This window comes from Lathyrus oleraceus, chromosome 1 (genome assembly GCF_024323335.1).
Source record: "Lathyrus oleraceus cultivar Zhongwan6 chromosome 1, CAAS_Psat_ZW6_1.0, whole genome shotgun sequence".
Classification (NCBI taxonomy): domain Eukaryota; kingdom Viridiplantae; phylum Streptophyta; class Magnoliopsida; order Fabales; family Fabaceae; genus Lathyrus; species Lathyrus oleraceus.
The window spans coordinates 292,211,933-292,228,778 of NC_066579.1; the positions used below are offsets into that span (position 1 = coordinate 292,211,933).

The following is a 16,846-nucleotide window of genomic DNA, read 5'->3' on the forward strand; positions in this document are numbered from 1 at the left end:
CAAGTACATCATGTATAAGCAACATACTTCATGATCAAATAAACACATACAAACCCTAACCCCATTTCCATGAAAACTTCCCCCAAAAGCAAGTAAAATAACAAGTATGTCATGTATAATACCATTATCTCCCACTAGTCATATAAGAACGTGTCATACCACAAATTTTAGTAAACAGGTAGCAAACAGTCTCCCCTAGCCAAGAGGGAGCGATTATCCCTTCTTAGGGTTGTCTAAATATTCGGCCCAAAGGTCCTTTATAAATACTTGACCCTTTAAGGGCAGGAAACAAATCACATTTTACCCAAACCTAGCGCTATACACATAGTCATTCACCTCACGTGAGCTAGTCATCTCATACCACTATTAACGTTGTAAACACCACCCTACATGGTGTCTCATTGCCGCGGGCAAACCCTAACTATTATTAACCTAATATGATTCAATCTTAATTTAACACTTCAGATCGATCATCACGATATTGCATAGAGACATCAAATCTTGCAAGGGGCAACCACTACAAGAAAATCTTGCAGCGATATTCATTTAGTGAACTAGTGCTCCATTTAATTTTTTGGGACCACAAAAAATATTAAGTTTTGGTTATATTGTAAGGCATCTAAGAGTTAGTCTTATTTTAAATGTAAAAAGCAAACTATAGAAATAATGTTCTAAATTGAGAGGGATAAAAATGCAATTATTATAAGTTCTTGCTCAAACTATATTGTATTGTCTTCTTTACATGAAAAGTTCATAAGCCTACAAATTAAGATATGATGTTAGAGAAAAGTTCATAAGCCTACAAATTAAGATATGATGTTAGTTGAATGAATTATTAGTGTAGAACATGTTAGCTTTCTATCATGTCAGAGTGAATAAATATATATTCAAGCAAATTATAATTAGCATCCAACAACAGCTAATTGATGTTTCTTGCTTGTTTAGTGAATTACTTCTTATAAGATGTTTTTTCTCTATGGATATTTTTGTGTTTGGCGTGTTGCAACTTGCTGGTTGGCATGATGGCTCCACATAAGAATATTGGACAGCCTCCGTTCAAACACATTAAAAACCTTTTTAACAATCAAATATTTTATATATCTTTAATTCATAGTTGATATCAGCCTAACAACCAAGATACAATTATTTCCCTTAGACATTTAAATTTAAATTTATATTTTAAATTTTAAAAATATATCATCTATTTTCTCAATTTTAACAACAAATCAAAAAGAAAATGTTACACTTCGAATTCCAATTGTTGCATTTTTTATTTTTATTTGTTTTATAATATATTTATTTTACTTTCACAAGGATTTTTTTAAAAAAATGAATTTATCTATTATTGATTTTAAATTGACGCCTTTTTTAATTTTAAATTTATTTATTCTCTTGATTGAATTGTCCAATCGAGAGAAAATATCATTTGCATGTATTTCTCAGAACTAAACTCTAATTATTCATTAAATTTCAACACTCAGTTCATCTTCATTCTCCTACGAAATCAAACGGTTTTTTTAACGAAAATATACCATAGGCGATTTTCATATTGATCTTCTCCTTCTAAACGTCATAACATCTAAACATTTATTCCATAATTGTTTTCGAAACTTCATCCCTTCCAAAACATGTAAGTGTTCGAACATCAACTCTTCCAACACATGTACGTTTCTTCCAATCGAACGCCATAACGCCGTTGAAGTCCTAATGTAGCTTGAAACAAAAGAAAGACAGGCAAACCTCAACGACTTTTCTTCCACCATTGTTTTTCTTCTTTATCACGTATTCGGTACGTAATTCACTCACTTTATGAGATTATATTTATTAAGTGCTCTTAGGATGTGTTGATGTTGTCTTAAGTCACTACTACAAAATAGACCTTTCTTAACACACATTTTACAACGGTCTTCCTGTTAACTATGATAACAATTTTTTTGGGGCACCTTTTTTTGATATTTACTAAAAGATATTTCACAACGGTCATAGGTACCAACAGTGGTGAAAAGTGACGTCTGATCATGCCTTCGAATCCTAGCACCTATAGTTTTGTTTTATTTATTTATTTTTTAAGCCACTTTTCACCATTGTTGTAACTTCCAACTCTGGTGAAAAGTGGCGTCTGGTCATGAGTTTGAATTCTAGCCACCGTTGTGATAGGTTGAGACATAAAACAACTGTTGTTTAAAGTAACTATTGTGGTAGGTAGCACACTACTTGTCTTATAATCACGGCCGCACAGGTGGAAAGCATCCAACATACAATCACACATTACCCCATAATGGTTGATCTAACATGGTGGTATCCTTTTTCCAACAATTTTGATATGTGTTTTCCGTAGTAGTGAGTAAAATATTTATTGTTGTTGTTTTTATTTAAATAAAGATGAACGATCTAACTACCACCTCTCCTACAACTACATCTACTAAGAATAAAAATAAAAGAAATTTTAAACTAAGTAATTAAATTTAGAGAGGATAGTTTTCCGTCACTAATGCTATGAAATTCCATTACAAAATGATTTAGCGACAGATTCTATGACATACTCAAATCCATATCGAATTTTAATATCGTAAAATACCAATGGAAGAATTTTTATTGCGTCAGAAATTAATAGAGAATAAATCCATTAGTAATTCTATTATTTAGTCACTAAATTTTAAATAGAAAATACTTCAAAATCTTATATTTCCTATGAAGAAATATTATCTCCCTTTGTAATTAAGAATATTATCTCACTAATTTTGAAGAAATTCTATACTTCAAAATCTTATATTGTCTTCACTATTTATTAGTATCACTAATTTAGTGACCAAAGATGTTTCCCTCACTAAATTAATGATATTTATATTTTAAAATTTCCGCCTAATTCCATTCATTATATTATAATAAAAATTAAAATCATGAATACACAATAAAAAAATTATTCTTAGTTTTGAATAAATTTAGCAATTCAAAGATTTATCCCAAAATTTAACTAAATAAATACCTTAGGACAGTTAAATTTTGGGAGGTAAACAGAGAGGAGCAATACTGAATGTCGGTGGTTTATCGATTTTTTCCAAGAGGTAAACAGAGAGGAACATGAGAAAATAATTTGAGAGGAAACAGAAAGATCTGTGAGCATAGAAAGATTTGAAAGCGTGGGTTAAAGTGTGAGAGGGAAAGGGAAAAAATGGTCTTAAAATTTTAGGCTAAATTGAAAATGAGACAAGTGGGAAAACTAGTGAATGGACTATTATTCTTAAAAATATATTTTCAAATAAATATTTATTTTGAACTTTTCTATTAAATCATTTTACTAGAGAATATAAAATAAATATAAAAAATACTCTTTATTAAGTATTCTTTTTAAATTATTATATTTTTATTTTAACATAAATACTAAAAGTACTTTTGAAAAAAAGATATTTATTTATATTTAAAAAAATATTAAAAATAATTAAGCTCCAAATATCTTGTTTTTTAAGAATTTGTGACGGAATATTTTTTCACAAGATATGTTATTGAAAGTATTATAAGTGTTAATGACGGAATTTGTGAGGGAACAGGTAGTGAGGTAGATATTTCACTAAATGTATTCTTGTTATATTTGTGATGGATTTTGTGAAGGAATATTTGTGATGGAAATGAATCCGTCATGTATATCGTCACTAAAGTTAATCACTTTTAGTTTCATCAAATTTATGATTTTCCGTCGCAAAATCCTTCACAATTAGTGAGGGTGAGGGATATAGTTCCCTCACAAAATTCCGTCAATAAATTATATTTTTTAATAGTGTTAGAGGTGTCACAATGATGATCAAATTGACAAAAGACTGCAACACCGCTATTAGGTTGCCGATTGATTTTTGTTTACAAATTATTTAGTGTTATTGTAAAAATGCTAGGAATTTTAAGAATATAACATTACTTGGTAGAAGTAAAGTGAACATTTTGTTAGATAATTGAAGTCAGGTTGATAGTGACTTGAAAGCATGTATATGAGAAGATCTTGCGGTATTTATTTTAACTTTATTCGTGATTTGTTTTAAAAGTATATAATTTGTTTAATACTAATATCAACTTTATTATGTAAATGTAGATTATTTTTATTCTTCCAAATGATGATATGTTAGCAAATAAATGTATATCATATGCTAGTGAGTATTGAAGAGGATTTAAGACGCAACTCAAACTGAATAATATTACAAATCCAAAAGTATTGACTTAAACCCTCCATATGAGACTTATAGCATTATAAATTAGGACATTTGGGAAAGCTTTGTAGAGTCTTGAAACACTCCTGGTTTTCTGGCTAAGAGTCAAAAAAAGAGAGGAGAATAAGGAAAAAATATATATCATCATAGATTGTCTCGTGGAAGATATGATAAACTAGAAGAGACAATGATAAAAGAAAAAAGAAGACAAAGAGAACAAGAGTTTGAAGATCCTTCTATAAGCCTTGATTGTAGCCCATCCCCACCATCATGCCATGACAAATGAAAGAGAGCACGTCAAAGACATGGAGGCGAGTTTACATTTGAGGCTACACTCGTAGTTGCTAATAAGATTGTAAGTAGACTCTTTTTTCAATGTTATTATTGTAGTTTATTTAATTTGGTAATAAACTTTTATTTATGTTGTAGGATAAGCTGGTTGAAAAACCAATTACGATCCATTTGTTCCACAATGACGCCATGTCATATTAGTATAAGCGATTGGAAAAATTGAGCATGGTAGGCATGTCCGTGGTGCTGGATGAGACTTCAGTTTTAGGTTATTTTTTGGACCATCCTCAAAGAGTGAAAAATGCTCAAAAATATATTTAAGAGCTAATAGATTAGAGGCAAGAGGAGAATATGTAGTGGAAGACATACACAATGTTAGAAATGGAGCCGACGACTATGAGGGAGAGTGTGACCCAGGATGTACAAGAGAGGATGACCTAGAATGTGCATAAGAATGTGACCCAAGAGGTGTAGGAGAGTGTGATCCTAGAGATGTAGGAGAGTGTGACTCAGGATATGATTGTGGTTAATATAAGTATTGTTTAAGAACTATTTTTTTGTTTATCTGATTAAAAATATGTGTTATGTGTTGTTATTGTTTGTGATCTTAAAATTATGTATTATGTTTTTTTTATGATGAAGCAATTGAAACCGGTGGGTGTACTCGCCCACCCGAATTTAAATAAATTAGACATATATGAGAAAGTTGTTTTGGATGGTGCAAGTACAAAAGATAGTTGTTCAACTTTAGTCCTCTGTTAGAAAGATTGAGGCCCCAATACCTCAATCAAATCCATTAAAAAGATTGACAGACATGGGAGAGGAAATGAGACACTCCTTCCCAATACAATTACTACATGGACCAGGACAATTATTTTTAATATCAAAGAGTTGTATTAAGGATATTGTGGAAGGTACTAATTGGCTTGACATGAACGTTCTTCAATTATGGTGAACATAAGTTCTATTTTTAAGGTGATTTCAGTTTATATTCATCGTTCTCAAATACTTTTATTGTCAAATTTTATGTTAACATCATTTAGGTACATTCATAAGTTTTGTGCACAAAGAGAATAAGAAAAATATGGTTTCTTTAACCCATTCCATATTCAATTTTTTTAATATTCATAAAATATATCCAAACGTACATTCAAAATAAGTTAATTCAAGAGAAAAAAGATTGTTACCTATGGCCATTTATTAATTCTTAAGTATATATGATTTGTATTTTATCTTACTTATTATTCAATTTTTTTACCATTTATTAATTATTCTAGATGTTTATGGAGTGGTTATTGATAACTTATAATTATTTGTCTGATGTAAAATTATATAATTATGATATGATCGTTACACTATAGTCTAGATTCAAGTATGAAACAAATTACTAGAAAGTAAGTGGTATTCTTAGTAATAGTAAGACGTTACATTTCTTTTTGAATAACTTGTATTTATGTTTACTTTTTCCAACATGTAGAGATATGGAGGATATTGTCTTTGGAGGCATTATAGATTGATGGGTTAAGGTAATCACTTTAACCATATGCATGTTTATTTATGTTAGTTGTTAAGTTATTGTTATTGTTGTAAGATAGTAAAATATTTGACTGGTTTTATTCCTATACTCTTATGATTTAAATTAATTTATGTAAATGTATGCGTGCTATTTTTGATTGGTCGTAAATAATGTATTTTTTATATATAAAATCCCACTAACTAGTTTGCTGCCTTGTTGAAAACACCTGTATATAAGTTATGTCAAAATATATATATATATATATATATATAATAATATATATATATATATTAATATATATATAATATATATATATATATATATATATACACGCACACACATATTTCTGTCTAAAATACTCCTGATTTATTTGTTGCCTTGTTGAAAATATGTGCATATAGGTTTATTCTATCACAATTGCATATAGGTTATTTCACAAAATAAAAATTATGTATTATTAAAAGAATCAATATTTTCCCCTTGAATGTAACTCCAACCGAGGTAAATACCTACATTTTACCCTGGCTATTAAATTCAACTGAGAGGGAAATGGGTGTACGCTTTCAATTTATTGAAAATACAAAAAGAAATTGAAAATGCTGAGTACTATTCATCTATATTTTAGATAATGGATCAGAGACAAGAGGAGAATATGCATTGGAAGATATAAGAACCATTAGAAAAGGAGTCGGAGTCTATGAGTGAAAGTGTGACCCAGGATGTGCAAGAGAGGATGACCTAGAAGGTGCATAAGAAGGTGGCCCAAGAGGTGTAGGAGAGTTTGATCCCGAAGATATGGAAGCGTGTGGCTCAGGATATGATTACGGTTAATATAAGTATGGTTTAAGAACTTTATTTTTTGTTTATTTGATTAAAAATATGTGTTGTGTGTTGTTATTGTTTGTGATTTTAAAACTATGCATTGTGTTGTTGTTGTGTTTATGATGAAGCAATTGAAATCGGTGGGTGTACACGCCCACCCAAGTTTAAATCAATTAGACGTATATGAGATATTTATTTTGGATGGTGCAAGTACAAAAGATAGTTATTCAGCTTTAGTCCTCTATTAGACTATTGAGACTGAATACCTCAACCAAACACATTACAAAGATTGACAAGAATATAGAGGAAATGAAAGACTCCTTCCCAATACAATTACAACATGAACTAGAACAATCATTTTTAACATCAAAGAGTTGTATTAGGGATATTGTGGAATGTACTAATTGACTTGACATGAACGTACTTGCATTATGGTGAACATAAGTACTATTTTTAGGATGATTTCAGTTTATATTCATTGTTCTCAAATACTTTTATTATCATGTTTTGTGTTAACATCATTTAGGTACATGCATAAGTTTTGTGCATAAAGAGAATAAGAAAAGTATTGTTTCTTTGACCCATTCCAATTCCATATTCAATTTTTCCAATGTTCATAAAAATATATTCAAACGTACATACAAAATAAGTAAATTTAAGATAAAAGAGATTGGTACCTAGCACCATTTATTAATTTATAAGTATATATGATTTGTATTTTATCCTACTTACTATTCAATTTTTTACCCATTATTAATTATTCTAGATGTTTATGCAGTGGTTATTGATAACTAATAATTATTTGTCCAAAGCAAAAATTATATAATTATGTTATGCTCGTTACAATATAGTCTTGTTCAAGTATGAAATAAACTAGAATACGATCTGCTCAATGCGCGGGTGTAAAAGAAGATCGTGCAAATGGTAAATAAAAATGAGATAGGGAAATAAAAAGAGATAGGGAAATACTAACTTTAAATTTTAGTTATCTAAAAATATATTTCATAAATATTAGTAAATATATAAAGTATATTCGATGGATACATTAATTTTTTAGGCGTTAAAATTCTGGATTTTCTAGATTGATGTAAATCTAGGTATTATCTGTGGAATAAAAATTTAAATTTATTTGGGGAAATGGTAATCCTTTTGAGTGAAAAAAATATCTATAATGTTTAAATATATAGTTATCTCTAAACATCTTCTTTGTAGTATAGGTGATTGCAACAATAGTGGTTCTTTCTGGTTGACTTGTCATCAAATTTTCAAATTCAATAGCTATTTTTTTCTACAACGTGAGCTTAGCAATTTCATTCCTATGAATAAATTATGTTTTATATATATATATATAATATATATATTATATATATATAATATATATATATATATATATATATATATATATATATATATATTATATATATATATATATATATAGTTGAAATCATACTCTGGTAGTTTCAACTCAAGTCTGAGAATTTTTGTAGGATTTTCTTGTATGTCCGTGTTCTTCATGTCCAAGAGCATGAAGCACTCCAATTATGTCTGAAAAAAACATGAATAATTATGTAATATTTTTATATTGTTGTAGGGTAACTTGTGTATTGTTGTTTCCAATTCTTTTTGAAATTTTTTCTATGGTAAAAAATTCCAAATAATGGCGAGAAATTATGGAGCCTGAGTCTTGAATATTTGTTGTATCATTTGTTCGCAAAAACCATATCTTTTTTTCAGAACTATTTTTAGATTTTTTATGGTATGTAAATTTTCCTCTTGTATCAATTTTTTAAATTGTGTTAAAAGATATTTGTTTATAGTTTCATATAAAGGAGTTCCTTAAAGAAAAAAAATAGCAATAAAATATTGAAATCAATAATTTTATAAAGAAAAAATAATAATTTAAAATATTTAAAATATAAAAATATATTTTGTGAACAACAAACACGATATTTTGGATAAAGAGTTATTACCTTTTCATCTAACAAAATTATTTCATGAATGTTTGTTCTTCCTTGTTTCGCAGATTATAAAAGTCCCACAATCGAACGACTCTAACTCAAAGTAACAAATCATCACGATCAATGCTAAGATCTAAGATTAAATTACTCATTGTTGATTGTCTTTTAATATGGATATATAGTGAATATGATAGTTGTTATGACTTGGTATTAAAAAAAGTTAACATATTGTTGTTTATATTCAACAATGTATTCCTATGACTTAGTGCAGGTTGCATGTTTTCCTATGTTTATAATTTTTAAACACTAAACAAATGCAATGGCGATAATAATAAATAAATATTTTATGCAATGATTAACAACTAAATATTAAATTAAAATATAATTAATTATTAATTATAATATAATTGAAATTGTCAATAATTATATATCTAAGTAACTCAAGTCCATCAATTCATTTGTTATCTTTAATGATTTAAAATATTTTATTTTATTTATTGTCATTAGTTCATGTGTTATATTTAATAAGAAAATAGTATAAATATTTATAATAATAACATACCTCTTTATTAAAGTATTTATAAAAATAAAATATTTTATTTTTCTAACATTTTATCATGTGCTATTAATATTTGGGATAAAATATTTTAATTATTATTTTTGGCAATTATCAAATGAAATAAAATAGCATGTTTATTATTCATATGTATTTTTCAATTTTCAAAATAATAAAAAATTTAAATATTTAATATTTTCATTATTGAGTTTAATTGTGAACATCTTTTTTTAATCAAATTGTGAAGAGCTTTAAATATAATTTTTATTGTAAATATTTTATAAATGTTTGATTTCTTTTATTAGTATCACAAATAAACATTACTTTTTACGATGATTTTTTTTTTATGATTCAAATAAATTTTATTTTAATATTTTAATTAATGGATAACAATGCTCGTATAGCTAAAATATAGATTAAATGGTGATGAAGAATTTTAATAAATATTGATTATGAATATGTTTTATAGTAATATTTGTTTCTATTTTTATGTATATAAATGGAAAATATTTAATCTTAGTAATATTTGAGATAAAATTTATATAATATTATATATATATATATATATATATATATATATATATATATATATATATATATATATAATATATACATATTTCCCATATCTCTGGTTTTTAAAGGTGTAAAACTAATTCTTCTAATAATAATAAATATGTACATTTGATTAAATATAATTTAATTATTTAATTAATTGTTAATTGTTAAAAAATTAATTATTAAACATATAAAATATGATTGTCATAATTTCTAAATTATAATGCAATTAGAATTCAAGTAATTCTATAAAATTGACTTAATCAATTATTCATAAGCCTACAAATTAAGATATGATGTTAGTTGAATGAATTATTAGTGTAGAACATGTTAGCTTTCTATCATGCCAGAGTGAATAAATATATATTCAAACAAATTATAATTAGCATCCAACAACAGCTAATTGATGTTTCTTGTTTGTTTAGTGAATTACTTCCTATACTAACATGTGATATACTATAAGGTGTTGCTCTACAGATATTTATGTTTTTGGCTTTTTGCAACATGCTGGTTGGCATGATGGCTCCACTCAAAGATATTGGACAACCTCCACTGACTCCACTGAAAGTCTAACAAACTCTAATAATTTTTCCTACAGAGTTTGAGTTATTACTATCGGTGGTGTTTTAGAGATGATTGAAAAATATTTTAGTTTTTTTTATCTTTCCGTTTTTGCTTACACTTATTTGGTTTATAAATGATAATCTCGCTTTATTTATAGGATTTAGCAGGAGAGTTTTACTTACATCTATATTTTATTTTAGATATAAGATTCCATTCCGTCAAATTCATAAAACACAACGTTTGCATCAAAGCTTGAAGATCCTCAATTCCAACTAACAAATTCATCAAAGAAAAATTTCAGAGGATTTAAAAACATTCACATAAATTAAAACAATGTCTTCTTGGTCAGCAGAAAATGCCATCAAAGCCTATCTCAGCACTTTGAAAATAGTGAGTACTATTCATCTATAATTTCTAGCTAGTAATTTTCAATTAATATATTTTCTTGTTATTTTTTTTTTCTAATTTGCTTTTGGTTATATTTCAATAGGATCAAAAGGCAAAAGAACCATCTGTGGCTGAATTTATATCAGCATTAGCAGCTGGAAACAATGCACAATTAATGGTTGTTGCTTGTGCTGCTGCAGCTGATTCAACTACACTTGCACTTATTGCTGCTGCTAATCAAACTAATGGAAATGTGGTTTGCATTGTTCCCAACCATGAAGATCTAATTGCATCCAAGAATTTCCTAGGAGTAGCTGCTAATCAAGTTAAGTTAATGGTTGGAAAAGAAGCACAAGGATTAGATGTAGTAAACAAAGGTGATTTTGTGGTAATTGATTGTAATCTCGTGAGCCATGAAGAGATTGTGAAATTAGTACAAATTGGCGATGGTAATAAGCAAAATGGTATAGTTGTTGTTGGTTACAATGCTTTTGGTTGTGAAAGGTCATGGAGATCATGTGGATCAAAAACTCAATTGCTTCCTATTGGAGAAGGGTTGCTGGTGACAAGATTTGGAGAAACCAATGCTATTAGTCATGAAAATGGATCTGGAATGAATAAGAGTGTTCGAAGTCGGTGGATTATGAAGGTCGATAAATGTACCGGTGAAGAACATGTATATAGAGTCAGACCTTCACAAGGAGTGATGTAGAGATTTAGTTATATGGTTAATTTCGGTGTGAAAGGAATCAGAAATTTCCGTAGTCACAAGATCTGGACTATTGGATAAAAATATAACTGAGTCCTGCTTCTATTTTGATGATTCAAATCGAGTGTTCAAAATCCAGTTTTAGAACAAAAGTGGTTCAATCTTGATTTAACACTTCAGATCAATAATCACCATATTGCAGAGAAAACATATCTCTCAAGTTGCAACCACTACAAGATAATCTTGCAGCTAGTGAACTATTGCTCCATTTAATTTTTTGGAGAAAAAGAAAAATAAATTTTGGTTATATTGTAAGGCACCTAAGAGTTAGTCTTATTTTAAATTGAGAGAGATAAAAATGCAATTTTTATAAATTCTTGCTCAAACTATATTGTTCTTGTCTTCTTTGAATGAAAAGTTTATAACAGCCTGTTCCAACATGGGTTATCAATTACAGAAACAACCTTGACATGATGCTAGTTGAATAAATCATTAGTGTACAATATCTTAATCTTCTATCATGCTATAGTGAACAAATATATATATATATATATATATATTATATATATATATATATATAATATATAATATATATATATATATTATATATATATATATAATATATATATATATATATATATATATATATATATTCAAACAAATTATAATTAGCATCCAACAACGGCTAATTGATGTTTCTTGCCTGTTTAGTCAATTACGTCCTATAAGGTGTTGTTGCTCTATAGATATTTTTGTGTTTGGCTTTTTGCAACTTTCTGGATGGCATGATATATATATATATATATATATATATATATATATATATATATATATATATAATATATATATATATATATTATATATATATATAGTCCTAATCAATAACTCTTAACAAGAAAGTCTTAAGCAACGAAAGTCATAAACACATATCATCTTCAATACAAATCACTTTCTTTCACCTCTTCTTCAGAGATCTGGTACGTAAAACATCACTACTCATATTGTTGTTTTGAGATCATAAACCCTAGAGTTATTAATGTTGTTGTTATGATTGTTGTTGTTGAGACTCGTTCTTAAGACCCTAAACCCTAGTGGTTTAATATTGTTGTTGTTGTATAAACAAATATATGATATATGTTTATTAATGATGTTGTTGTTCTTTTTTAAGAGGTTGTTTTTTGAATTGTTGTTTAATGTAAGTTGGTTTTTTGTTTGAGTTGTTGATGTTATTGTTGTTGTTATTGTTTAGTTGTTCTACTATCTAAAAAGTGTCCCACTTTGTTTGAGTTGTTGATGTTATTGTTTAGTTGTTCTACTACCTAAAAAGTGTCCCACCCGTTGAGTTTGATGTCATCTCCGTGGCCGTTTGCTATGTGGGGCATTGATATGATTGGAAAGATCGAGCTTACGGCTTCGAATGGGCACCGGTTCATATTAGTGGCTATCGATTACTTCACCAAGTGGGTGGAAGCGGCGTCTTATGCAAACGTGACGAAATAGGTCGTCGCCAGGTTCCTCAAAAGAGACATCATTTGCAGATATGGGGTTCCCGAAAGAATCATTACTGATAATGGTTCTAATCTCAACAACAAGATGATGGCAGAACTGTGTTGGGAGTTCAAGATCGAGCATCACAACTCTTCTCCTTATCGTCCGAAGATGAATGGGGCGGTCGAGGCGGCTAATAAGAATATTAAGAAGATTGTGCAGAAGATGGTCGTGACCTATAAGGATTGGCACGAGATGTTGTCGTTTGCATTGAACGGGTATCGAACCTCGGTGCGTACATCTACTGGGGCAACGCCTTTCTCGCTTGTGTACGAGATGGAAGCTGTGCTACCAGTTGAGGTCCAGATTCCGTCGTTGAGGGTCCTGATGGATGTGAAATTGGAACAGGCTGAATGGGTAAGGATTCAGTATGAAGAGTTGAGCCTGATTGAGGAAAAGAGACTGGCGCCATTTGTCATGGGCAGTTGTACCAGCAGCGAATGAAGCATGCTTTTGACCGAAAGGTGCGACCTCGTGTATACCATGTAGAAGATATGGTGTTGAAAAGGATCCTTCCTCCTCAGAACGATCGTCGGGGCAAGTGGATACCTAATTATGAGGGTCCATTCGTGGTCAGGAAGGTTTTCTCTGGCGGAGCCTTGTTGCTGACGACCATGGATGGTGAAGATTTTCCATCCCCTGTGAATGCGGACGCAGTTAAAAAATACTTCGTATAAGAGACCCGCTGGACGAAAAGAATAAAATAGTCCAGGCAAAAATGGGCATCCCGGCGAACCGAGAAAAAATGAAAAGGTTCGGGCAAAAATTAGGGATAAAAAGAGAAAAATTGTACACCCGACAAGTCGAAAACCCCACAAGGGCGGCTTGGGCAAAAAAGGGTATCCCGGTGGACTGAAAACCCGAAAGGGCGGTCCAGGCAAAAGAGGGAATGAAATGAACAACTGCGTCTAGCATGATCGTTTATACTTTGGATATGACATATGGATAATTCCCGGCAGAGATCGGTCGGAAGCGTCTTGTTCAGAAGGCAGAAAGCGCGGAGAGTCTTGAGGACATATGGGTTGTAACCGGGTTGGAACTCGATGAGATCACGGGTTCACATTGCCATTAGGATAGATTTTCCTTTTGTGCGCAATTACCTCTTTTCAGGAATTGCTTCCGGTGTATTGCTCAGTTACGAGCCACCTTTTTCAATCAATAAAATGCATATTCAGTCAAATAATTTTGTTTTTGTTTTCATTACCGCTTTGATTGCGAAAACATCTGTTTATTTTAATAAAGAATCTTTGCATTTTGAGACATAGGGGTCCCTTCCGATGCATGTTTATAAGATTGAAAACCTGAAATCTTATTCGGAAGGTTGAGTGACGTAAGTGTTGAGATTTTGGCACGCCTGGGGCACGTTTTATCTAACGATCTCTTTTGCAGGTGCTGTTGGTTATTTTCACTCACTTGCAGGTTGTGATGTGAAGCTTTTTGACGAAATATTCCTTCGAGTCCAATCAGGGACAAGGAGTTGAGGAACGGTGTAAAGACAGCGAAAGAATGACGACGATCCTGGAAAGTTAATCAAGAAGACTCTTCAAAGTCTCAAGAGTGGAAAGTTAACACTTTGGGTAGATGGTGAATACCAGTGTTCGACGAGTCGACAGGTGTTCTGTGTCAAATATGCCGTATCTCCCCAGCAGGTTCGAGATCGGTATTTCTTAGGCAGCCAGGCCTGAAGGTTGCTGTTTCTCCCCAGCAGGTTCGAGATCGGTATTTCTTCGGCAGCCAGGCCTGAAGGGTGTTGTTTCCCCTAGTAGGGGAAGATTGTTATTTCCCCAGCAGGTCTGAAGATTGTTGTTTCCCCAGCGGAGGTGTGCGTTGGTAGCTGTTTCCCCAGCGAAGTCCCCAAGTGGATCGGGTTCAGTGGAGGTCATGCCTAGTAGGGATTGTCCTTTCCCCAGCAGCAATGTTATCCCAAGCAGGGTTGGATATTGGAGAGATATCGAGTTCCTTAGTAGAGTTGCTCGTGTTGTCCCCTGAGGGGGATATTTCTTATACATTCATCATTTAAAAAAGCATAGCATATTACATAACTCATTGCGTAGCATTTCCATGGTTATGGAGCATTACGCCATTGAAAGATTCAAACTCATGCATCAGCATTGCAAGCATAAGCTAGTCTCAAGCCGTGGTTACCGTTTGAGAATTGGTTTTGCGGGTTGGTGAAGATGTTACTCTGAGGAGTTCGGCATCGTGATTCTGAATCGACAGCATTCCCCAGTAGTGCCATATTGGAGGAAAATTCCGTCGTGCGGATATGGAAGTTGGAAGATGTTACTCTGAGGAGTTTAGCATCGTGACGTTGAATCAACAGTATTCCCCAGTAGTGCGATATTGGAGAAAAAAAATCCGTCGTGCGGAGATGGAAGTTGGAAGATGTTACTCTGAGGAGCTTAGCATCATGACGTTGGATCAACAATATGCCCCAGTAGCGCGATATTGGAGGAAAATTTTCCATCGGGAGGAGATGGAAATGAAGATCGGAGAACGTTACGCGATCAGCGCGAAAATCGGGGTTCAAATGGAGAAAAGGAAGTGCTGCGGCATTTTCTGGAGAACGGGGTTCAACTGGAATTGAAGATTGTATCTGGGATGAGGTCCTCAGGATTGTCTTCTGATCATGTGTCACCTTAGACTTTGGCTGAGGCCAACAGAAGTCGTTATGGGTGTCTTCTGAGGAAGAAATGCACATGTTACCTTCCTGTCGTGAAGGGGTACCCTCTGGTATGTCGCCATCAGAGTGGTGGTTGGTGTTATTTCCGGCGTTGCCAACGGAATTAGCACGAGCAAATGGAGAGCGGGGTTCAAATGGAGAAAAGGAGACACGGGGGTGTTTTTGGAGAATGGGGTTCACAACGACGATCTCGAGTTATCGTCAGGCGATTGGGATTCAAATGGAGAACGGGGTTCATTGTTTGGCAGCAAGAGTGACGAAGTTTTCGGGGTTCAAATGCGGTGATCAGAGATCATCCGCGCGAAAGAAGAAGTTTTGGGGTTCAAGAAAAGCAAAAAAAAAAAATAATAATAATCCCCAGCGGATGCGGCATTCAGGCCATGGTTATTCCTGTGTTACCATTTATTTTGGTATCCAGGTTAAACATTCTTTTTCGGTATTCAAGCCGACTCTCACTGTACCAGACGGATTCTTCTTTTAAGATCACTTCTTTGCCGATTCTGACAGGCATTGTTACTTAATTCCCAGCGGAGCGCGAATTGTTCGTCTGTTCTTGGTATTCAACCACTCTTCACCCTAATCATCTGAAAGCCGAGGCTGTTCATATCGACAGGTTCATAGTGGATTGAATAGGGGCAGCTGTAACACCTCAAAATTTGTCCTCCTCTTCTTGAGACTAGCTTGGGTCTTTGCATTTCATGTTTTAGGGCATTAGGCATTGCATTTTTGCATATCATATGAAAATAAGAAGATCATCCTCCAAAGTCTTTCAAAAGGTGGATAAGTTATATGATTCAAGCCTGAGGGTTATTATGAATTGATGATCAACCATCTGAGGGTTTGCTTTTCACCAGGGTTTCTTGATTCTTCTAAGGTCTTGAGCATCATATGGTTTGCAAGGATATATTACCATCATCATGGTTCTATCATCATCAAGGGTTTCATTGTTCATTCTCAAGTTCCTTTGGATTAGGGTTCTGACCTCTGGTCAACCCTAATCAGTGCAATTCTTCCAATCAGGGCTTCTCAAAGAGATGAGGTATTTTCCTAGGATGAGGATC

The 16,846-nt window shown here is 31.7% G+C and overlaps 1 protein-coding gene across 1 annotated transcript; it reads left to right on the forward strand.

The window, feature by feature from the left end:
- The first annotated feature begins 10,285 nt into the window (after nt 1–10,285).
- LOC127131077 (uncharacterized) lies at nt 10,286–12,017 on the forward strand. Its single transcript, XM_051060017.1, has 2 exons — nt 10,286–10,848; nt 10,949–12,017. The coding sequence occupies exons 1-2, from the start codon at nt 10,792–10,794 to the stop codon at nt 11,555–11,557; spliced, it is 666 nt and encodes a 221-aa protein (XP_050915974.1). The 5' UTR covers nt 10,286–10,791; the 3' UTR covers nt 11,558–12,017.
- The last annotated feature ends 4,829 nt before the right edge of the window (nt 12,018–16,846 follow it).

Bases quoted from the DNA above. Each gene is read 5' to 3' on its own strand.
- LOC127131077 (XM_051060017.1), top strand. From the start codon at position 10,792: ATGTCTTCTTGGTCAGCAGAAAATGCCATCAAAGCCTATCTCAGCACT. The intron at 10,849-10,948 runs GTGAGTACTATT...ATATTTCAATAG, and splicing joins ATCTCAGCACTTTGAAAATA to GATCAAAAGGCAAAAGAACC.